We start from the raw sequence: 24,416 nt of genomic DNA, 5'->3' as shown, positions 1-24,416 counted from the left end.
TTATTTTTTTTAATTTAAAAAAAAAATTTTTTTTTTGACATTTATTTATCTTTGAGAGAGAGAGACAGAGACAGAGACAGAACGTGAGAGGGGTAGGGGCAGAGAGAGAGGGAGACACAGAATCTGAAGCAGGCTTCAGGCTCCGAGCTGTCAGCACAGAGCCCAACGTGGGGCTTGAACCCACAAGCCGTGAGATCATGACCTGAGCTGAAAGTGGGACGCTCAACCCACTGAGCCACCCAGGCTCCCAAAAGTCCTTTTTTTTTTTAAATGTTTATTTATTTTTGAGAGAGAGACAAGAATGTGAGTGGGGGAGGGGCAGAGAGAGAGGAAGACACAGAATCCAAAGCAGGCTCCAGGCTCCAAGGTGTCAGCACAGAGCCCGACGCTGGGCTTGTACTCACAAACCGCGAGATCATGCCCTGAGCCGAAGCTGGACACTTAACTGACTGATCCACCCAGATGCTCCATGAAAGTCTTTTAAGGAATAAGGAAACTTGAAATTCCTTATTTGTGTCTTGATTCTTACTATTTAAGTCATATGACCCATTTTGAAAAGTGAATTATAAATGTTTCATTTCCTCTATAAATTGAGTCATTTAAAAAGTAAATGGAACCGCCCAGGTGGCTCAGTTGGTTAAGCACCCAACTCTTGATCTCAGCTCAGGTCTTGATCTCAGTTCAGGGTGGTGATTTCAAGTCCCATCCTGGGCTACACGCCCAGCATGGAGCCTACTTAAAACAAACAAACAAACAAACAAACAAACAAAAACAGATAATCATGGTCTAGGGCAGTGCCATTGAGGTTCAGGGAATGGTCCAGTATGAGAATGAGACACATCATACTCTATAGTGCCCTTTCAGAACCAGTCACCGGATGTGACTTTCAGAGGACTACCTAGGAAAGAGCATCGGGTTCAGACACAGCTTTGCAGCCACTTTCTGACTCTAACATTGGTCAGGGAGCCAGGGAGCATCATACGCCACAGAACTGGGGGGTATTCTAGAATGCTTTGTATTATGTCACAGCCTTACTGCCCTCACACTGATGTTTGTGTACCTATGCTTATTGATGTAAAACACAACACAAGACAAACCCAGCAATGGGACGTATAATTAGATATTTGGGGAAGATGTTATAAATGTTTTCCTCATAATTGTTTGGTAACTCAGAAATAAGTTTACGTTTGATGATCCTGATGGGTTACAAGGTAGTGATATGGCTGAAATGACTTCATAGTGAAAATTATTAGCTAAATATGTTTGTGTCAAGCATTTATTTTGCCTAATTATTAAGTTCAGATAACGTGGAATCAATCCACTGTAAAGTGCCTTTTTGAGCGGCTACACAACATTGAAATGAAGAAAAAGATTTGTTATAAAAGGCCACTACTAGTAGCACAGACAGTCAAATGGAGGTGGGATATTTGAGTTCATTATCATCTAGTAACTGTGTGGGCTGTAGCTATTACAGGCTTTATGAGCTACTTCCTGCTGCAGAGTTGAGGGTGATTGAGGAATTTTGGCTCATTATGTTACACTGTCATCATCATGAACTGGAATGTTTCTCATATTCAGGATTGTGTCCTAAAAAACATTAATTTTTCCAATCCTAAAAATATGTCAGGTTTTTTTTGACCTCTAATGTCTCTGATATCAGGGACTACCTGGCAGTCAGTGTATTTGGGGGGAAATTTATTCCCCCCCGCTAAAAAAAGCAGTTCTTAGGATGATGGTGTATTTGTGTGTTTTTGATTCAATGCTGTCTTGTAATCTAGAACAGGTCACACACTGGCCATCATAGACTTGAGTCTGACACAGAGGCATTTTTGTTTAACCCGCAGTTTTGTTTTGTTTTTTAAGTTTGGATTAGTTGCCAATATTGTTAACAATATTGTAAGATAACGATACTGTAAGATCTGCAAATCTAGATTTCTTGATAAATTAGTAGGGGTGGAAGCCCTAGGCCTGCGTTCCCAGGTGGCTGCTGCTTTCCATAGTGCACTTGTTCTTCAGCCTTGAGCAGTCATTTAGATGATTACTGGGTTATATGGACTTCCTGGTCCCTGTGTGCCCTTGAGTTTGTAAATTAGTTGGGTTCTGGCTAAGCTACGGTAACAGAGACCTAAAAATACTGAAGCTCCAACCAGAGAGAGGCTTATTTCTATCTCCTGTTGTAATACAGAAGGAGGCGGGCAGTCAGGGGAGGAAGGAAACACTGCTCCATGGGAGTGGCTGAGACCACAGCTTCTTTGACCACCTTATTGCTCTAACATTAAGTCTTCTCATGTTTTATATTAGTCTGTTTGGTCAGAGTTGGTTCGCCAATGCTCTGTTCACATTTCCTGCCATGAGGAAAGAAAAATAAAAAAGATTTCTTTTTATGTAAGTGATGCAGAAGTTGCATACATTCCATTGGTTAGAACATTGCCATGTGGCCACAGCTAAATTCTAAGTATTCTGGGAAATGTAGTCTTACGCTGGGTGGCCATGTGTGTGCCTTTTAACATGTGGTTGACAGGGAGGAAAGCTCTATTACTAAACAGAAGAAGGGAATTTTGGATGCCAAAGACATAAGAGTAGGACTTTATACTAGGAAGGTTCTTTAAATGAGCAAATGATAGGGAAAATCCAGCAGCATTGGCATTTACAGCCAGGAAGTTACCAGTTCAAATTAGGTGCCCCTCAGTGATCTGGATTAGACAAGGAAACACACAGCGTGCTTGCTGCCTTGCCCCGCTTCCATAAATAGGGCTATTGGTAATTGTACCCTTTCCTGCTAACATCAGGCCCCAGAATACTTCTCAGCTCGGTGCTCCAGCTCCAAGCAACCAGTCAAAGGGGGGTTGGCATATGGGATAAAATCTAATTTTCATCCTGGAAATGGATAATTACTAGAATATTTGTGGACCCTCCCCCTCTTTTCAAATCCATTAACTGCATGGGGCGGGGGGATGTCAGGGGGAGAACAAAGAATATGTGTGGCCACAGAAGAAATTCCATATTTTTCCTTATTGCCCTCATGATATATGCTACTCTCTCCCAGCCACACCTACCTGTAATCCCTCACTTAGTTTCTATTCTGTATCCCTAGCCAGCTCTCAAGTAAAAGTTAATTCTAGTTTTCCCACTACCTTGCTATCTCTGAAAAAAGTTAACCTCTGTGAATACTTTTTCCTTAGTGTTGTATTGTTTCATGAAAAAAAATGATGAAAAGGATAGAGTAATGAAATAACATCTAGTGGAAAAGTTATAAAACTAGAAGAAATCTTAATATCATTGTATCAGTGTAACACTGGTCTTCATTGATTTTCTCACTTATAGGCTTTTATATATCTGTTCCCTTGCCTGGAGTACTGCTCGCATACCTGCCACCTGCCCAGCCCTCTCTCTTCCTTTTCTCCTCACCCTTTCAATCTAAGTTTAAATTTTATTTCCTCATGAAGGCCTTCCCTGGAACTTGTAACTAGACAAAAATACCTTTATGTTCCCATAGCGCATGGATTTCTGGATACTTTTTTATTTAATGTCACTCCCCCCCCCCCCAGGAAAGTGTAAAATTAGTGGCAACAGTGGCATGTCTCACTTATTCTTTGCTTCATTTCTAGTGTCCAGCTTGGTTCCTGACCCTTATTAGTTATCAAATGAATACTAAGTGAATCAGGGGATGAACGGAATCAGTAGATGAATAGTTGAGGGGAAGATGGCAGGGAAGAGAGGAAAGAAAAGGAAGGTAGAAACACCCAATCTCTTAGAGCTCCCTCCTAGTTCCTCACCTTGATTTTGGGGCAAGTGTGAACTCTAGAATATCAGTGGCTAATGGACTATATTTCCTAAGTATCTTACAAACATCCTATAAACGATGTATCCCTCTTCCTCTTTTTAATGTCTAATTCTTTCTCTGCTACACTTTCAGTTTGTCTGAGATATATTCACATAGTCAGTGGGCCCCATACTTTTGCATTCCACATTATTTTATTGGAAATAACCAAGAGAAATTTTGAGGATTGGCATGAGGTCACCAAATTTTACCAGGAAAGGGGCTCCATCTTTGACTAGAGAAGCCTGGCTTCCTTGTCAGTCACTCTAACCAATGATTTTCAAACTATAGTGTGGAGTCTGATTCTGCAGTTATGCCTCAGGGGCAGGGTCATGAGGGAGGGTCACATCCCCTCTTTGATCATAAGGACCCTAAACATAAATCTTGATCAGATCATTACCTAAGCCCATTTCCCCAGATCCTTCTTGGCTCCTCTTTGAGGATATCCAGCCCATTCAAGAAGTCTTCCTCATAATCCTAAGCTAAACTTATCATGAACAATGGAAACAGCACCTACTATGAAAGCGCATTCTGCTTCATAGAAATATGTTTGTGGTGTGTGTGTGTGTATGTGTGTTTGCTTTTGATACCCTCCAAATGGAATTTTTGTGTTGTGATAATTGTATGGCATTCAAAACAGTAAAATGCTTTGTGTCATCACACTACTAAGTAATGAAAATAGATGATGCATTTTTTTTCCCAAAAACTATCTCTCACCTCCTTCCTCAAAGACAAAACCTATTTTTCTCTTGTTAAAAGGCCTTCTTGCTTTTCAGACTTATTACGTGCTTTTATTCTGGCAGTTTCAAATGTTATATTTTGAGAAATGCGTATGATATTCATCTGGTTATCTTTCTGAACTTAAATACCTCTGTTCCTTTTCATTTTCTGTACTTTCTGTCTCACTTAAAGAAGAGAACATGCCCTATGATAATAGAAACCAAAGATATATATTCTAATATTTCGTACATGACACATTCATATGTTTTCTTAACAATTAAGGTTACTCATGCACAGACTTTAAGAACTAAATGGGACATTAGAGGATTTAGTCCAAACTCTTCTCTTACAAATGAGGAAACAGAGACCCAAAGAAGTAAAATGACTTGCTTAAACTCACAGATTAAAAGATCCATGTGTCAGTTAAGAACATTAATTGTAGGGGCGTCTGGGTGGCTCAGTCGGTTGAGCGTCCGACTTCGGCTCAGGTCATGATCTCACAGTTCGTGGGTTCAAGCCCTGCGTCGGACTCTGTGCGGACAGCTCGGAGCCTGGAGCCTGCTTTGGATTCTGTGTCTCCCTCTCTCTCTGCCCCTCCCCTGCTCACGCTCTGTCGCTCTCTGTCTCTCAAAAATAAATAAATGTAAAATAAAGAAATAAATAAAAAAGAACATTAATTGTAAGTAATAAAACCTACTCTGATTAATTTGAATGACACACTACTACCTCAAAGGACAGAAGTTGAGATTTGAAATAATTCTGTACGTTCTAAGGGTATAGTTTCTATGCAAAGAAAACAATAGGAAAGATACACATTACCCATAAAAGATAATCATCCTATCCATAATTTTTCATTGGAACCAGCCTTATGTGAGAAAGTTCTTGTATATTGATTGACTCACTGAAAGGAATGATGGCGTGAATTTTCTTCAGAAGCTACTCACCTTCAGAAGAGTCTCCCAACTCTGTATTTGAGGATAAATTGGAACAGTTTTCAAAGCTTCCCTTTAATTACCTCTAGATTATCAAGGCTAATTGTTACCTTGTCCTGTTTTGTAAAGAAATCTGTAGGTTAGCCACCCCAAATATTTGAACATAATTGGGTTATAGATATGTTTATTTATGCTCCGTGTTTGTCTGAGAAAGTAGAATAAGCCAGAGTAGCAGTTTCCAAACCTAAGACCTCTTTGTGTGTCTCAATAGCAGGGCTCTGTGTAGCCACACCTTCTTGCCTACATGCTTCAAGACAATCCATCAGGATTTATTTTACTTGCTTACACATCAACAAAATATTTATTTGAACAGAGCATTTCAGGGCTAAAAGAAAAGTGAGCAAACCACTGGTCTAGCAGATGAGAACCAGAGGAGGTGGGGCAGAAATTGGAAATTAGAAGCCACAGGATATAGTGCTACAGGGGCATAGGAGGGAAGAAGGAGTCCAGAATCATGAACAAATTCAATCCACTTAGAAAAACTGAGGGCTCATGAAAATGGAGATGTTTGAGGGATGAGGATAGAGGACTTGGAACATGGCCAGGACGGTTGGAAGCCAAAAAGAGATGACCCAGGGTCTGTGTGTCTGAATAAGAGAACATGCAGACCGGGAAAGAAGGAAGGAACAAAAGCTGAGGTTTGCAATCCTTTCAATGAGCAGGCGCAAGCTGGAATTGAGTTAAACCTACAGAGGATTTTGTTTGCTCACTTACCCAAAATACAAGCAGAGAGAAACTGTTCCAGACTTGGGCTGAGAATGGAAGTCTGATGACATAGGAAGTGAGGGAAACTTAATATACTTAAAATTTAGCTTCATTTTTTAATTTATTTTTTAATTTTTTAAGTTTATTTATCTATTTTGAGAGAGCAAGAGAGAGAGTGCACATGAGCAGGGGAAGGGCAGAGAGAGAGGGAGAAAGAAAGAATCCCAAGCAGGCTCCACACCATCAGCGCAGAGCCTGATGTGGGGCTCAAACCCATGAACTGTGAGATCATGACCTGAGTGGATCATGATGCTTAAGTGACTGAGCCACCAGGCGCCCCAAAATTCATTTTTTAAAATCAGTAGATATTTATTGAGCTTCTACTATGTGACAGATATTTTTCTAGGTGGCAGATATACCAAGGAAACAAGGCAGAAAAGTTCCTGTTCACCTAGAACTCCTGTTCTAATGTCAAGAGATAGAAAGCAAAGAAACAAGTAAATAATATAAGGAAATAAGATAAATGCAGACAGTAGTGTTATAAAGGAAACAAAACAAAACAAGGTGATACAAGGTGAGTGACTGGGGATAGGGGTCGGTGGAGAATTTAGATGTAATTTGGTTTGGTTTTTAAAAAGATCACACTGGCCGCTGCTTGGCTGATTTGATAAAACAGATTCTGCAAGGGAAACTGCTGACCTCATTTTGTCCTTTCTGGGCACCAGGTGACTAACAGTCAGGAGATTGTACCCAGTCCAGGCATCTGTATTTAACAAAATGTAAAAGAGCTTTTAAACTTGAGACTTAGTGAATATGACAAGAATATGTGAATATGACAAGACTTGTCTTGGCATGTGTGGCACTGACAAGAGAATTTTTTGAGATGGATTGAACGTGGTTTATAAAAGGAACTACATACAGCTTCTCAAACATCTGCAATAAACCTTAGAAGTTACACAATAAGTGCTCACATCAGTCTCTAGGTTCTCCTCATTCATAATCTGATGAAAGCCCCCAAAGAGTCCCCATGCTGGTCTACAGTGGATCCTCTCGAGTCTGGTGTTTCTCCTGCTCAGATTGGGTGCTCTTTCTCAATTCTGTCTGCAGTCCCTGCAGGGGAGCAGGTCTCTAGTGCGACAGGTGCGTGCTCCCTGACAATGATATTTAAGCGGTCAAAAAAATAACAAGCCCTTTTGATGGGAAACCTGTCTTTCCCACTTGGTGTCCCCTGTGTGTTCCTTCAGGAAACTTTCTGTGGAGCATTATTAAAAATCTCTGGGCATCCAAATGTCCATTGATGGATGAATGGATAAAGAAGATGTGGTATATATATACAATAGAGTATTACTCGGTAATCAAAAAGAATCAACTCTTGCCATTTGCAACTACGTGGATGGAACTGGAGGGTATATGCTAAGTGAAATCAGTCAGTCAGAGAAAGACAAATATCATATGACTTCACTCATATGAGGACTTTAAGAGACAAAACAGATGAACCTAAGGGAAGGGAAACAAAAATAATATAAAAACAGGGAGGGGGACAAAACAGAAGAGACTCATAAATATGGAGAACAAACTGAGGGTTACAGGAGGGGTTGTGGGAGGGGGGATGGGCTAAATGGGTAAGGGGCATTAAGGAATCTACTGAAATCAGTGTTTCACTATATGCTAACTAATTTGGATGTAAATTTTAAAAAATAAAAAATAAAATTAAAAAAAAAAAGTGAGGAAAACTTCAAAAAAAAAAATCCCTGGGCATCAGTGGATAAGAATAGCACAGTTCGATGACTTCTCAGTCATCTCCACATGACTCCTCTAGAAAAGGGAACGCAGAAAATTGGTAAGAGCTGGGTGTCCCAGGACAGAATCTTTGGAAGCGAAACCCTGATCCTTAGGTTGTTGTTGCCCTCAGGTACCCAAATATCAGCCAATCTAACTAGAAAGCTATCTGTTCCTCCCTGGGTCTTGCTGTTGTTCATAAACAAAGATGCTAAATTTTGAAGGACAATAGTAATATGTCATTGCTCTTTTTCTCTTTGGCAACCAACAAATACCAGCTTTGTTCTAAGCAGGAGAAGCCCAATTTCTGAACAGAGCCAATTTATAAGTACCATTTTTTGGTCCTGCAAAATGAAGATAGTTCTAATTAGAGTGACAATTCATGGTCTTGGATGTTAGTAAATATCGTCCCATTGATAATATGTAATTTAAAAATTCACAAAGCTATTATTACGAATTTTACCATAAAACCATGTGAAACCAATGATCATCTCTGAACCTGCTATTATAGGAATTGGGATGTACAAAGTTTTATTTTTAAAAGGAGGGCTCTGGGGGTGCCTGGGTGGCTCAGTCGGTTAAGCAGCCGACTTCGGCTCAGATCATGATCTCGCGGTCCGTGAGTTCGAGCCCGGCGTCGGGCTCTGTGCTGACAGCTCGGAGCCTGGAGCCTGTTTCAGATTCTGTGTGTCCCTCTCTCTGACCCTCCCCCATTCATGCTGTGTCTCTCCCTGTCTCAAAAATAAATAAAACGTTAAAAAAAAAAATTAAAAGGAGGGCTCTGTAGATATTTAGGTGGATTCTTTTTTTTAAAAAAAAGTTTTTTGATGTTTATTTATTTTTGAGAGAGAGACACACACAGAGTGTGAGTGGGAGAGGATCAGAGACAGAGAGGGAGACACAGAATCCAAAGCAGGCTCCACGCTCTGAGCTATCAGCACAGAGCCTGATGTGGGGCTCGAACTCACAAACAGTGAGATCAGACCTGAGCCGAGGACAGATGCTCAACAGAATGAGCCACCCAAGCGCCCCGATTCTTTTTCACATAAAGGATTCACTGTGTGAAGGCTTAAACAAGGCCACCTTATGACCACTGGCTGTGACCCTTGTCCTACTAACTAATTGCTCTTTCAGTACCAAAAAAGAAAAATTGAATTTCAATTTTAAAAATATCCTGGCCAATGTACTATTTAAATGTTAAAATATACGTTGATTACTTTCTCCCCAAATCATGACAATTACTATCATTTGGCATATTACATATCTATAAGTATCTCAGGGAAGAGTATTAAAACCTTAGAGTAGAATCACATCTTGTAAAAAGGATTTAACAGCAGGAGTAAGCTTGGGTTCTGACAGCTACTAGATAAATTTGGAAGCCAGGAAAGATAATCAAGATACTAAGACACACATTTTAATCAGTCATATTGGAGTAGTTGCCAGGTAATGGAGCTCATTAAAGGAGGTAGTGTATTCCATGTAGCTGTATTAAATATTCAAGAATCCCAGAGATTGGTGATATCATATGCTTCCAGTTTTCTGGGAAATCTTACCAGCTCAGCAGACTGGAAGCACCATCCAGAGTTCTTGTGCTTGCCTTATGCCAAGTTCTAGAGTCTTTAAATGAACCTGTAAAGATAAAGATACTGGAGTAGAACCAGTTTGCAGCATCAGTGAAGGGCAGGAGAGCGTTCTTGTTATTGCTTTCTTACCTCATTACCAAAAAAAGCATCCCACAAAATCAAAAGGAATCTCAGCAGACTGATACTGGAAAATTCAAATTACCATTTCCTTCATAGTCAGTAGTAATTCCCTGCTGAATGCAGATGAATTTATATGATTAGAAATATGGTTAATTCAAAATGCTGCATGCTTATACTTTGGAATAGTTGGTCCCGTGAGATGTGAAATCAGACATATTTGTTTACTTCAAAGGGAAACAAGAATTCTGATTACCTTTTAATAGGAAAAGAATGATTTGGTGAGAATATACATAAAAACATCCTTTTATCCCTGTTGCCTTAGTGATTAGGTTTTTAATACAGGCCCACAGCTGAAAAAATAGTTTGTTCTATTGAGTGGCAGTTCCAAGAATAGAGATGCTAGCTGGATACCCCAGCATCACGGGGTATCCATGAAAAGAGAAACCCTCTCCCTGGGGAACTGTTTACTTAGCATTTAGTGAAGGTCATAGAATGCCAGTATCTAAACCTTACTTTAAGTGGTCCTTTTGATTTTCAAATTGATAATACCTGTACATCTTGCTTGATAAAATATTTTTTTTTATTTGCCTGTAGGTTTTATGTTTGATCCTCTTAATGAGTCACTACAAATTCAGATGCGCCTTTTGTACTCACAGTGAATATAAGTGTGCTCCTTTGACTGATAATCAATAAGTAGGGATATTAAACCCTCTTGAAACTACAAAGTGTTAAGCACTGTATAACCTCCCTTCGTATTTACCCTGTGAATGAGTATTAGAAGCACAGAAGTGCCCATTAACCACAAACTTGTGTGGCATGACTTCCCTAATCATGGTTGTCTGTTTGTCATTAAGCTGGTGCTAGGAACTTGAATTTTGAGTAAATTTTACGGGGTGGGATCATAATTTATTTTAATTGCTGATGGATAATAATGGCTGAATAGCAATGGGTTGAAATCTACATAAGTGGTATTCCATTTCCTGGTGTTGATGCCACTCTGAATTTGAGTAAGGCATTATATATTCTGTAAAAGGTTGATAATATAACTAGTTTATGGCTTACCTTCTCAAAGTTAAAATGCATGTGAAGATAAAATGGAAAGAATTTAAGTCCTTAGAAAAGCTCAAATATCCAGATATAGAAATTTTACATTGTGAGCCAAATTATGAGCACACAGTCTCATTTGCTGCTTAGACAACAACAGCAGCAAAAACAACAAAAATAAACAAAAAACAAATGCTTGGCCAAAGAAAAGATCTAAAGATGTCCTGATAATGTTATATGAGTTTGTGGCCATCTCTTCAAGAACATTTGAAAAGGACATACATAAGCATAGAAAATCTGAGAATGGAATTCAGTAAAAGAATTTATTATTATTCAAGAAAAAAATGCTAGGTTATTGCTTATCAAGTGTTTTTGCAACTGCATTCTTAGTAAGGCAATTTAAAATAACTTGATAATGAATAGAAAATTATAGAATTCCCAAATCAAATAGTGATAAATTACTTAGTACCTTCAAATGATACTTTTTTTGTTCTGCTCTAATTCAAACACATGATGACTTTCTAAGAATTTGTGCAGGTCATTTCTTTTTCTTTTTTTTTTTTTTTAATTTTTTTTAATGTTTATTTATTTCTGAGAGACAGAGCGCAAGTGGGGAAGGGGCAGAGAGAGAGGGAAACACAGAATCTGAAGCAGGCTCCAGGCTCCAAGCTGTCAGCACAGAGCCTGATGTGGGGCTTAAACTCATGAACCTTGAGATCATGACCTGAGCCGAAGTCAGACACTTCACGGACAGAGCCACTCAGGCGCCCCTGGGCAGGTCATTTCTTTTAGGATTTAGAAAATGATATTTGTTTTACTACGCTTTATGTGTTACCAAAAATTAATAAATTTTAAGTTAAATCGTCATGCTAAATATTTAGAATGGTCTCCGACAGTTCATTATTATTTCTTGCAGGCTTGTATAGCATACGTGGATTTTATGATTTCTGTGGCCAGATTGATTCGTAAGGAGAAAGGACTGCCCATCGATGAAAACCAACTTTCTTTGGAAATGAAGAGAGTTATGGAATTGGAAAAAGAAATTGCCAATGTAAAACACATTTTTTTTAATACACTAAATTTTCACCACTCTTTTTTTCTTTTCTCCTCTCTATCATATTTTAAAGGTAAAATGTGCAACTTTGTAACCAACTGGTAAGAATGCATAGCTCAGTAATGAATCATTGACTTTATGAGGACCTTTGAAACTGTAGAATTTTGTAGTAAACTGGGTTCCTGATAGCCAGGAGGCATACTAAGTTTGGCAAATATTAAACTAGATACACTTAATTACTTATTATAAGTGGATTATACCAAAAGCCTATTTGCAGTCATTTGTTGAAATGTCCTTGAGATTCAGGGCACTGCAATTGCTATGTATAGTTTTCCTTTGCTTTATTTTAAAGTTTAAGGTGATCACAGAGATTGACTGTCCTTTTGCTTAGAAATACTAGTCCCTGAATATGACCACATGACAGTGTGATGTTACTGAGTTCAGACCACCAGGCTGGCTCAAAGGGTCTGACAGGCAAGGTTTAGCAGCAAAGCCCACAGGGTGTTTTCCTGAGTTTCCTCTAGTTTCAGATGAACCCTTGGAGTCTGAATTGGCACTTTCTTTTTTTTAATTTTTTTTTTTAATGTTTATTTATTTTTGAGACAGAGAGAGACAGAGCATGAACGGGGGAGGGTCAGAGAGAGGGGGAGACACAGAATCTGAAGCAGGCTCCAGGCTCTGAGCTGTCAGCACAGAGCCCGACGCGGGGCTCGAACTCACGGACCGTGAGATGGTGACCTGAGCTGAAGTCAGACGCTTAACGGACTGAGCCACCCAGGCGTGAATTGGCACTTTCTTGTCTGACTTTGCTCTGACAAGAGTCTGCAGTCTCAAGGAGTGAATTCTGTCTAAGCAGTATCAAGGTTATTGATTAAACGCATGGTCAGGTTCAGTCTAGAATCTACGGACCTCTCTCTGACATTGCAAACAACAACCCGTGTTCCTAAATCCCTATGTGCTTGCCACTGCCCTCAGCATCTCGAAGACTAAAGATCTTTGAGGGCAATTTTAGCTTTCCTGGAGCTACATGCGACCAAAAATCTCCAATCAGAGCCAGACTTTGCTTGGAGCTGCAGCTGGATGAATGGCGTTTGGATGGGTTACATGTGATTCTGTGCTGGACACAGAGTGGTGAGAGGAGAATAGTTTATTGCCCTGGGTTTTTACCACTTGGCCATTCCCAGACCATGTCATCCTTTGATCAGCCTTAGCTCTGTGATAGTTGTATCTTACCTCAGAATTATTCGTGTCTTTGTTTTTCCTTCTCTCTTAAATTCAGGTTGGGGTGAGGTCTTAGTCTTGTTTGAATCACCTGTGTATCTCTAACAGAATCCGGCTAATTATTGCATTCAGGAGATGTTCAATAAATAATTTTTTAAGTAGTGAATAAATAAGTACCTAAAGGGGAAATTGGAGCCATTGTCACCGAGAAATAATTCCCATATTAAACTTCTACCATTTGTCTCTCCTCACTTAAAATTGACTTTGCTAATTTCAGCCACTAGTTGAGGAGTTGCTACTACGATTTTCTTTTTTGGTTGAGTGAAAAATAAATAAACAAGTAAATAAAACTGGATGCTGTTGAGTATAGTGTGTTAAACTAATTAGGTGGGATAGGAGTCACAAAAATAGAAGGTGCTGGCACTCTCCTCATATGACTGTGGTGTGCACTAGGAATTTTCTCTCTTACTGGCTTTAAATTCTTGCAGAAGTCATTATGTTTTTTGGTTTGTTTTTGTTTTTCCTGTCTGGATTTTACCTGGGACGCTGGATAGTGGCAATGAGGAGGTGGGAGAGAGTATTTGAGAGCTGCATTGGAGAAGACTGTATTTGAGAAAGTTATCATATAAAACAACCACAGCAACAACTGAGCTGGCCATGACCCTTAAAAAGAAAGAGGCCTGTGGACACTGTCTGTGTGGTTCAGCAGTTGTCAAAGTATAAAAAGATTTTTGAAGAATTTTATATTTGACATGGCAGCCAAATAGTGATGATTATTACTAAATATACTTAAAATCTCCTAAATTTCATTTCTCTTTTTGATATCAATTTATTTTAACCATTAAACAAGTATACAAAATAGAGCTTGAGTTATGTTGTACCTATTCCATACTTCTTTTTCCTTCATATAGAGTTATATTTTTCTAAATCATTCTTAGTTCTAAAACAATGATCAAAAATTAAATCCATAGGCTACAACTAAATCTGAAGATCGAAATGATCCAATGCTTCTTTATAACAAAATGACATTAGCCCAGCTCCAAAATAACTTTTCACTAGAGATCAATGGGAAGGTAAGTACCAAGTTTTATGTGCTCTGTTATTGTGTCATTTCTAAAATTATAACATTGAAATATAGTTGGTTAAAATTCAGTGATTATTTACTTTTTGAAATAAATTGAATGTCAAAATGAATTTAGAGGACACCAACCATTTGACCTGATGACAAGACTGGGAAAAAAAAAACCATGTGAAATCATTGTATTATATTTAGTTAGAGTGAATTTCAAATTAAAACTCCTTTCAAGGCAGCTATGCAATGATATTAGACTATTGTAACAAAAAGTTTGGAAAACATTAAACTGGAAAATCCTTCTGAAATACAACTGTATAGCCATTGGACTTGGCCAGTCAAATAATAAAGCCACTAGATTTCTTTTTAACTCTTAAAAAGGATAATTTATTTATGGAACTTGCCATATTCTCGTCAAGGCCATCTATCGAGATGTTCCGAGCAATAGCGGAGAAATAGAACACAAGAAATAAGAAGAAAAATCTGTCTCATAGATTCCATTTATAAACAGTTGTAATTCATTAGCCAGTACATAATAATCTCTTTTGGGGACTATGCGTGTATCCTTGTGTATAAGTTCATACACATGATTGTGAAAAGTAGCAAGATCCATGGGAAAATCTACAAACCATCACATTCACTGATAGAATTCTCTTTGGCACTAATTACAGGAAAAAAAGGGAGGGGGGATATTTTGTAAAGGCATGACCTATTGTTAGGAATTTCTCACATGAAGCTGCTTAAAATAATAAGTGTTAAGGGTTTTAATAAATATGTTTGGAAACAATGGTCCGAACTACCAAAGGAAATTAAGACAAGTATATAGTACTACATACTTAGTGATCTTTATTTTTATGTACTTCCACATCTGTGTTTTTTTCTTATATCTACTGGTGGTTTAATAACCATTTAGAGAATAACAGATAAGATTTCATCTCTTAGCAGCTCCAAAGTGTAAAAATTGCATATGCCTATAGACCCAATATTGATAGTTTCAAATGTGTTGTTTGGCTTCATTGGACCATTTGTGTTGTATCTGTGACATTACTGTACCTCTCCTACAATAGTATGCTTTCATTTATAGCAGGATCTCCACTGAGATGTATCACTGTGTTTGACTGGATTGTTTAATATCCACCTTTAAAAGATAAACACTTTATACCCATTTAAATTTTTGCATAAATGTAGGAAGCTTTATTTTATAAAGCTTTTTCATTTTTTTTTAATGTGAGTTAGACCAAGAAGATGACATCGAGCTTAATTTCTAGCTGTATATTCTCTATGCTTAAGGGCTTTGCTTTTGCTCTTAAATGGTTGGTTGAATGCTGCTCTCTAAATAATCATGCTACAGAACTAATTTCTATTCAGGAACTGATTGAAACAATGGAGGAAAAATCCCACGCAAATAAACTGGCCATTGTGGTAATTCTATAGTGATGCAAATGACACTCTAACCGTGTCTGACTCCATAACCATAATTGAGTCTTAGAACCAAGAAGAGAAATCCAAAATGACTGAATGTTTTATGCCTGCTTTTTTCCAGCCATTCAGCTGGTCAAATTTTACAAATGAAATCATGTCAACTGTGAATATTAATATTCCAAATGAAGAAGAGGTGGTTGTTTATGCTCCAGAATATTTAACCAAACTTAAGCTCACTCTTACCAAATATTCTGCCAGGTAGGTATGTCAGAGTGCCTATGTCCTCAAAATTTACATTTAATATCACTCTTTAGAAGCTTTGCAGCCTCATCTTTTCTGTTGCTGGGTGGTGGGTTTTTTTATACAGAGATCTTCAAAATTTAATGTCCTGGCGATTCATAATGGATCTTGTAAGCAGCCTCAGCCGAACCTACAAGGAGTCCAGAAATGCTTTCCGCAAGGTGAAGAAAAAAATCTCTCTTTTCTTAAGACTTAACGCATAAAGAGATACATGGTTATGAAGGCTTGCCATGTGCTAGAATGTGGTGAACTTTGCCAAGAGTCAAAATGCCAAATGTTGGTTATTTTGCCCATATTTTGGCTCTGTTGCCTAGGAAAGCCAGCTTTCAAGGGCTTTGCCATCCCATGATTGTCTACTCTGGCAGCATGATTGAATTGCCCTGGAAGGAGATGCATTTGGTTATTTGAGCAGTTGGTGAGAGAATACTGGCTTGGTTTTTTGTTGTGTTAAACGTAACCGCAAGGGGGTCTATCTGAATAAGTTTCATTTTCAGGTGCCCGTAGCACACTAGACATACAGACTGGTGGACTACTTTGATGTGGACAATCCACTGAGAGTACAGCTACCTGGAGACAACCTTAAGGCGTTTTACTAGGCTGTACCTGCATTATTTAAACAATCATCCTATTAGTGCTGTGGTGAGGGGAGAGGGCAGGAGGGATTGAAGAGGAAAAACTCTGGCAAACGTATTGATTGGTGTTATGGAAAGGAAACAACTGTTTATTTGACATTTCTAGCATTTACCCTTTGAAAGAAAATGTAGACAAAGTTTTGAAATTAAAGCCTGCAAAAATGGTCTTTTGCTCGATTTCCCTTACCTCAGTTAATTCCCTCGTTAGTACTTAAATTTATTCACATACAGTTCTTCTAAGTACTGGAAATTCAGCTAAATTATTAAAAAACTGAAATGTGTTTTCTTGTATACCAGATACCTCCCTTGTTACATAAATTGAACATCACTTTGTGTTTACGTTTATGCAGTTGTAACTGTTATATATATTTTTTTGGTTTTGGTGGAAGGGGGGCCATTTTGTTGTTGTTTTCTAAAACTGTCTACAAGGGTATTCACCTGTAACGGCCCAAAGTTCCACTGGGATGTGCTGCCGAAAATATACCTTGTTTTCAGATTATTTGTAAGTAAATGCTCCAGTTGGATTACGTTTTTGTCTTGGGCAAGCAACATGCCTTGTGAGGAGAAGCAGAATTTAGAGGACATAAAGAACAGAGTCCCTGTGAAATATGTGTTCTACCTTGTTCTGGCCATCTTCTCGTGGTCAGATGTCATTTCCTTTCTCTTGCCCTTAGGCCCTTTATGGCACAACATCAGAGACAGCAACGTGGAGACGTTGTGCGAACTATGTCAATGGGAATATGGAAAATGCTGTGGGAAGGCTGTACGTGGAAGCTGCATTCGCTGGAGAGAGTAAACATGTGGTAAGGTTTTCAGCACAATACTCTTATCAGTTAATTGTTTCCAACAATGGGCAATTACAATAGTTCATAATTGGGCTAAAGTTTATTAATTGGCGGAGAATCTCTGTATCACAATTTGTGGTTATTTCTCAACCACTCTCCTCCTCCCTCTCCCAAAAGATCTGCTTCTGTTTCTGATCTTAAAGTTGTCTAGTCCAAAACCAATCGTCCCCCGTCCCGAAACAATGTATTCAGAGTACCCACTCACTCACATGTTCTGTTGATACAGGTAATTGTAAATTCTATTGGCAAGACTGACCAAGAATTAGTTTTCTGAAAAACTTTGAAAGTAAGGTTTTAGGGTTTATTTGAAATATCTAAAAAAGTACTCCATTTTTCATTGTTATTGAAATGAAGACCATGGAACTTAAAGACTAAGTGAAAGAAACTATTAAAATGCTACTTTATGCTTAATTGAACTACTAACAGTGATGACAGCTACTATTTTATGTGTTTTTTTTTATGATAATGGAAACCATTATGTTCTTTTTTTTATGTTTATTTTTGAGAGAAAGAGAGAGCACAGGTGGGGGAGGGCAGAAAGAGAGAGAGACACAGAATCCGAGATGTCAGCACAGAACTCTACACAGGGCTCGAACTCACTAATGGTGAGATCATGACCTGAGCCAAAGTCAGATTGAGCCACCCAGGCGTCCTGAAGCCATTACATTCTAAAGATAATTTTTTCATTAATGCATATATAAGACCTATTTCACCATTAGTGTCAATAGTAGCAAGATTCCTTTGAAAACATAATTATCCACATGTATCCATTTGTTTAGGTCATGGTTTGTCTATAAATTTACATGCATTAACATATTATTGAGTGCTATAAAGGCAGCTCAAATCCCTGTTTGTTAAAATTTGTGTTACAGAAAATTAATTCATGGCCTAAATTTGTCTTCTGTTCCTTTCATTTTAGGTTGAGAATTTGATTACACAGATCCGAGAGGTTTTTATCCAGACTTTAGATGACCTCACTTGGATGGATGCTGAGACGAAAAAGAAAGCTGAGGAAAAGGTAAAAAAGAAACACAAAGCTAACTATTAGCTAACAATTGCTTTACAAGCAAAGATCAACTTTTAAGGAAGTTCAGAAGAAAGAAGTTCAAGGATTGCATAAAATTAAGCAAGCTCCTTCAAGATGTCATGTTTCCAGGAACAGTTTTCGTGGATAAAGATTTGTTTCTATGATTTTTCACCTTTTATTATCTCTTTGCATCCAGCTCCTACTGTCCATGTTCAGTTCAAACCTTTGAAAGATCTCCAATTTTCCTTTTTTTTTTTTAAGTAGTCTTCAGAAAACAAGGAAAAATCTTAGATGAACAAGAACCGAAAGATACTATCAATGGTTCATCTCCTCTTTTCATAAAGCTTATGCAAAAGGACTCTACTAAAGCCTAAAAAATATCCCTTAATGTTTAATGCAGATTTCCAGCTCAAGTTTTAGAAAACATGCCTGATTTAGACTTTTATATGACCTAGGGAGAAAAGTGCTAAATTTCTGTAAGTGTAAGGTGATGCATTATTTATTACATGGTGATCTACAGTTAAAGGGATGTTGAAGGAGCCTTGTTATAGCTATTCTTATCTACCCCATTGTGCACCTGTTACTGGGACTTCTCATATCTTGCATAAGAACAAAGGTGTCAGGGCTTCTGGGTGGCTTAGTCGGTTAAGTGTCCGACTTTGGCTCAGGTCACGATCTCATGGTTCATGGGTTTAAGCCTGGCGCCAGGCTCTGCACTGACAGCTCAGAGCCTGGAACCTGCTTCAGATTCTGTGTCTCCCTCTGTCCTCCCGGACTCATGCTCTGTCTCTCTCAAAAAAATGAATAAATGTTAAAAAAAATTTTTTTTAAAGAATAAAGGTGTCAGATGCCTAAGGAAATCTTAGGTTTAAACTTACTATGGTCATTTGTCTTGATAACTATATAAAACTAGAAGGAATATGTCCAGTGGAAATTCTATATACTTTGGCAGCAAAATTCACATGCAACCTGATAATTCCTCTATAGTTGGGATGGCAAGAAGAACAGACCATTCTTCAAACTGATACAGAAAGAGTCTATGAACCTACTATAATAAAAAACCAAGATACAGTCTAGTTCTTTCCAGGATTAAATCATGTGGAAGGACTATCTTTTTCAGTATTCTCAAAGCTGGAGATAGGTTAGGTCTAGAATTTAGGCACCAAAGTATATCTGTCTTTTCATCACTGACTCAGAAATTCCTCAGAAATTCAGGCCGGGTCTACTCCTTTCATGTTCTAGCTATCTTGACCTGGGTCTATTTGATGTAGCACAACTGGATTATGCTAGATCATCATTTCCCAAGGCAGTATCATAAGCCACTGAACCCACAAGTAGTTCCCTGAAGAAGACTCTCACGGTCAAAGAATTTAGGGAACATTTCCTGTAGGAAGACTTTCCTGATCCCACCCTAGACTAGGTTACATGCTTCTAGGAGATGATTTTAAGGCACCATTCCTAACACTCATTACATTGTCTGTCATTGAACTTTATGGTAAGCTCTCTGGGGGAGAAATTTTTTCCTAGCATTGTATTCTCAACCCCTTACAAAGTACCTGACTCATCATAGATGCTTGAATATGTATTGAGTGAGTAAATAGACAAATTAATTCCTTATGCTTACAATTGGACACTTACAATTACCTAATTTTAAGCTGCAGTAAAGAAGCCTGCTTAATGTTTTTGTCACAGTATTTACCCAAAGTATTTGACAATAAATCCTTTTTATGTAGACCTAATTCTGTAGTTTGTGTCCCTTAGGACACTCTTTGGGGAAGTGTCTTCTAGAAAATAAAAAACCTCTGAGAAGGGGCTGATGGTAATGGGCAGTGTTGTGGAAACCTACAAGAAAATGGGCTTGGCCTAAAACAGACTTACGCATATCCTGTCTGATCCACTGCGGAAATCCTGTGCTTATGAAACAGATTTGTAGCATAATTAAATTACTTTTTTAGGTTTTTATCTATTTATTTTGAAAGAGAGAGAAAGTGAGCAGGGGAGGGGCAGAAAGAGGGAGAGAGAGGATCCCAAGCAGGCTCCACACCATCAGCACAGAACCCGAAGCGGGGCTCAAACTCACAAACTGTGAGATCATGACCCGAGCCGAAACCAAGAGTCGGACGTTCAACTGACTGAGCCACCCAGGCGCCCTGCATAATTAAAATATTTAAGAGCAATGTAATATGATAGAATCAAAAGTCAAATATCTTTGAAAAAATGAGAGAAATAAAAAATGGAAAGATATTGCAATAGTAAACTAGTAATAAAATAATAAAAAAATAAGTAAACAATTTTAAAATAATAAAAATAAAAATTAGCAAGGGTAGTAAGCAAGTGGTAAACATGAGCTAGTACAACAAGGCAAGTCCTGTCTTCTACTCATTTAAATAATGCCATTCATTTAACTGTGGAAGATAGGTACACTGGCCTTGGAGACCAAAAGAGAACATATAAACTCCAGGACTCCATACTCAGAAAGAACATTAGCACTAAACTTATAAGCCCATATCTGTTTTCTCAGCCAAATCAGTGAAATGGAAGGACAATTATAAGCTGGTAGAATGGAAGCTCTATTACTTACCCCTCCTAAGAAATGGAAGAAAAAAGCCTTTCAGAGAAAAATTTCATGGAAGTACAATACATGAGGAACAATGACTTGTCAGTTTTCATTTTGGTTTTCTTGGGAAAGCTGGAGCCTATAAGAATAGGGTATTAAAAGCTAAATTTCAGAACCGGTTTTTGTTTATTTTCAACCCCAGGGAGAAGCCATTGCAAAGGTCTCTATTTAAGTGTTGTCAGATACTATTTTTGTAAACAGTATGGAGCAGGTTATTCAATTGGCAGTCATGGGCAAATTATAATGTTTGCATTTAAAATATATATATATAATGTTTGCATTTGAAAGCTATAGAATTATCCTTATATTCAATATTTTAATTTTCATAGGCCTTAGCAATTAAAGAAAGAATTGGCTATCCTGATGACATTATTTCAAATGACAACAAACTGAATAATGAATACCTCGAGGTAAGTCTCTATACAGACTGTGCTAATGATACCTGGGGCTGGTGATGATGTCATTTGCAGCTGTGGGGTGCCCGAAATGATGTGAAGTAGCCTAAGGCCAAAGGTCTTGTTATATAAAAGCCTTTTCCACCGAAGCCAGAACTTGTGTTTTAGTTTTAGCCTTTTGTTTCATTGGCCTGGTTCATATTTGGTTTTTGTGATCTTGGTCTCCATATATTCCATTGAACAGTACTGGAAAAATCTGGTGTCCTTTAAAGAGCATCAAGGGGTAGACATCAAAGTGATGAGCAACAGGCCGCACTCAGGCTCCTTATCTCCTCTGGTCCAGGCCTGGAAAGTCACGTCTTCAGTTCCCCTTCGCTTTCCTATTATTCCTCCACTGGATAAAAACCAGGTTATGCCTCTGTATTCAAAAAAAAAAATAAAACAAAACAAAAACCTACCATTTGAAAACCAGAATCAGTTTTATTCCCCTCTGGTAATGTAACAATGAAAAGAGAACGGAATTGATTCAAGTCACTACACTATTGATTTAAGACCCAGGTGAGGATCCTGTTGCTAATCTTGGTCCCTGCAACTCCTTGAGACCCTGGTGACAAGGTGATCCTTGCCCAGAAGTGGGGATGTCAGTGATTCCTAATCCATTGATTACCGGTCTAACATGGGAGTTTGCAAGCCACAGTGTCCTCTTCTCTCTTTACATTTATAGAAAAGCTTGACTATTTCTTGTAAATGAGCTGGCTGCAGCATCTGAGTCCTGGGGGCCTTTGTGGCAGGAGTCTGATGGCTAAGAACATAGACCCACAGGGAACTTCTTGGGTTCAAATCCCAGCTCCACCATTCACTAACTTGGGCAAGTGACTTAATTGCCTTGGTTTCCTCAGCTTTAAAATGGCAATAACAACCCATCTTCATAAGATTATTATAAGGATTAAAAACATGTAATATATAAAGTGCTGAGAACAGTGCCTGGTACATTGTAGGTGCTAAAATGGAATGTGCTCTTATCTGTCATGTAAGGGTTACTATCAATATAGGAAAGCTTGTCTGACACTCGGTTCATTTGATTAGTTACAGAAGAATAGACTAAAGTAGCGATTTAGTTAGAGCGACAGTGACCTATTATATAGAACTAGGCTAAATGGAATTAAATCCTTCTTTGGTAAGTTTTAATGCTCTCCATTAACTTTATTAACTGATACGATTTAAGAAAATGTTCCCTATGTTTTTTTAGCAGAAATTTTGACTATTTTTCCCAAAACCTTTTATGTAATATAGTTGAACTACAAGGAAGATGAATACTTTGAGAACATAATTCAAAACTTGAAGTTTGGCCAAAATAAACAACTAAAGAAGCTCCGAGAAAAGGTGGACAAGGATGAGTATGTATATTCCAGTTTGCTATATGTTCATTCAGAAAAGGGGCTTTTCCCCTCTCATTGTTGGGTTAAGAGAAAGAACCTGACTCAATGTTAATGTTAAAAAAGTACAATATCCTCCTTCAATGGAGTGAATACCTCTAAGAGCATCCAAGAATATGCTAAAGGTGGGTCAAAGATTTAAGCAAAATTAAAATTTTTTTTATTATGGTGGCCTCAGGCTACCTCATTTCTTTGGTTTCCTCTCATATTATTACCTATTTCCTCTACTTTGTGGACAAGTTTCTCAAGAACACCTTAACCTAGGTAACCCAGAGCAAGTTTTCTCTGAGGCCACACTTGTGGAACTCGGAATTATCTCCTGCCCACAGCCCCACCTGTTTTCTATGGGTCAGTCATCCCACAACTCCATCCCCTTCTAGACTGCTCCGTGTGACACACCCCTCAAACTTGTGGCAGCCAAATAAGAGATAATGGGAGTTGCCTTCAAATGCTCTTAATCCCTGCTTATCAGTGGCATTGGTGCTTCATGTTAACATCAGCTTAGTGTTTATTTTTCAACTAAATGGGTGTGTCTAACTCAGTATGTCTAACATATTAACATGCATCAACTTGTGTGTTTGTGCACATAGAGCCCTAGAGCTGCTTATGTTGACTTTTTCTTGCTGGGCTCTTAACTTCTAGAGAACAGGGGCTATTCCTTTTGACTGCTCAGCAGCATGCTGAACACATGGAAGGTTTTCAGTTAAAACTGAGTTAAAGAATGAGTGAGCGAATAAAAAAGAAATGTACTAACTTGATCGTGTGGTAGCCAACAAAATAACATGACAGTGAGGTGCTTGGTTTATTATTCATGTATTCATTTATTCGTTCATTTATTCATTTACTAAACTAATATTGTAGAACACTAAGTCCAGGTTTCATTGGGACCTGGGAGAATCACAAGTGAACTTTAATTATATTATATTATATTATATTATATTATATTATATTATATTATATTATATTATATTATATATTATATTACATTACAACAGCAGAAGGTAAGAAAGACATATATAATAAACTCTACCACTAGGAGGGAAATGTGCCAGGAAGTGTACAAAGTGATGTGAGACTGTTTGATGACAGGCTGTTCTGTTCTCAGTTAACTAAGTACAGGTTGGACAAAATTCCTAAGTGAAAATGCCAATACGTTCAATCTCTGTACAGCATTTTGAACCTGTCAGGTGCCATGAAAGAGAGATTGATTTCCTTTGCTGACCTCTGGGTTTATACTGCAGTAAATGTATTGTCTGGTGCTAAAAACAGGGCTGCAAATGTCAGAGAACGTTTAGTGTCCTAGCTGGCAAAGAAGGAAGAAGAGTGGGTGCATATGGTTTGTGTTGTAATTGGTTGTGAAACCCTATTTCAAGAAACCCACAAAAAAGTCATCAAAAAGAATATTCAGTGGGTAAACTTATAAACTGAGAAGTTTCTTGTAAGTCTGAATTTTTTTCTTTAAGATGCATATACTTACATTTAATAATTGTTAGTACTGTGTGAAATATCTACAGAGAAATATTGTCAAATAGTGTTTCTGAAAATAGCTAATATAACCTGCATCCATATGACACCAGAAGACTTTTTCAAAAGTTTAAAAATAGTTGTTGAGTTATGGCTTCATGTTTTCTT

General features: G+C 38.0%; 1 protein-coding gene across 5 annotated transcripts in view; it reads left to right on the top strand.

The window, feature by feature from the left end:
- Positions 1-24,416, top strand: part of MME (membrane metalloendopeptidase) — a 98,297-nt gene that overhangs the window by 38,538 nt on the left and 35,343 nt on the right. For all 5 annotated transcript variants that reach the window (XM_027061573.2, XM_027061574.2, XM_053221282.1 and 2 more), the window contains exons 9-16: positions 11,680-11,814; positions 14,010-14,111; positions 15,654-15,790; positions 15,900-15,993; positions 17,139-17,267; positions 18,229-18,327; positions 21,283-21,363; positions 22,642-22,745. In XM_027061573.2, coding sequence (XP_026917374.1) covers positions 11,680-11,814; positions 14,010-14,111; positions 15,654-15,790; positions 15,900-15,993; positions 17,139-17,267; positions 18,229-18,327; positions 21,283-21,363; positions 22,642-22,745 — 881 coding nt within the window. The remainder of the gene's footprint in view (positions 1-11,679; positions 11,815-14,009; positions 14,112-15,653; positions 15,791-15,899; positions 15,994-17,138; positions 17,268-18,228; positions 18,328-21,282; positions 21,364-22,641; positions 22,746-24,416) is intronic.

This window comes from Acinonyx jubatus, chromosome C2, assembly GCF_027475565.1.
Source record: "Acinonyx jubatus isolate Ajub_Pintada_27869175 chromosome C2, VMU_Ajub_asm_v1.0, whole genome shotgun sequence".
NCBI classification, from domain to species: Eukaryota; Metazoa; Chordata; class Mammalia; order Carnivora; family Felidae; genus Acinonyx; species Acinonyx jubatus.
The sequence above is the reverse complement of the archived record's forward strand: the minus strand, read 5'-3'. Positions and strand labels throughout refer to the sequence as shown.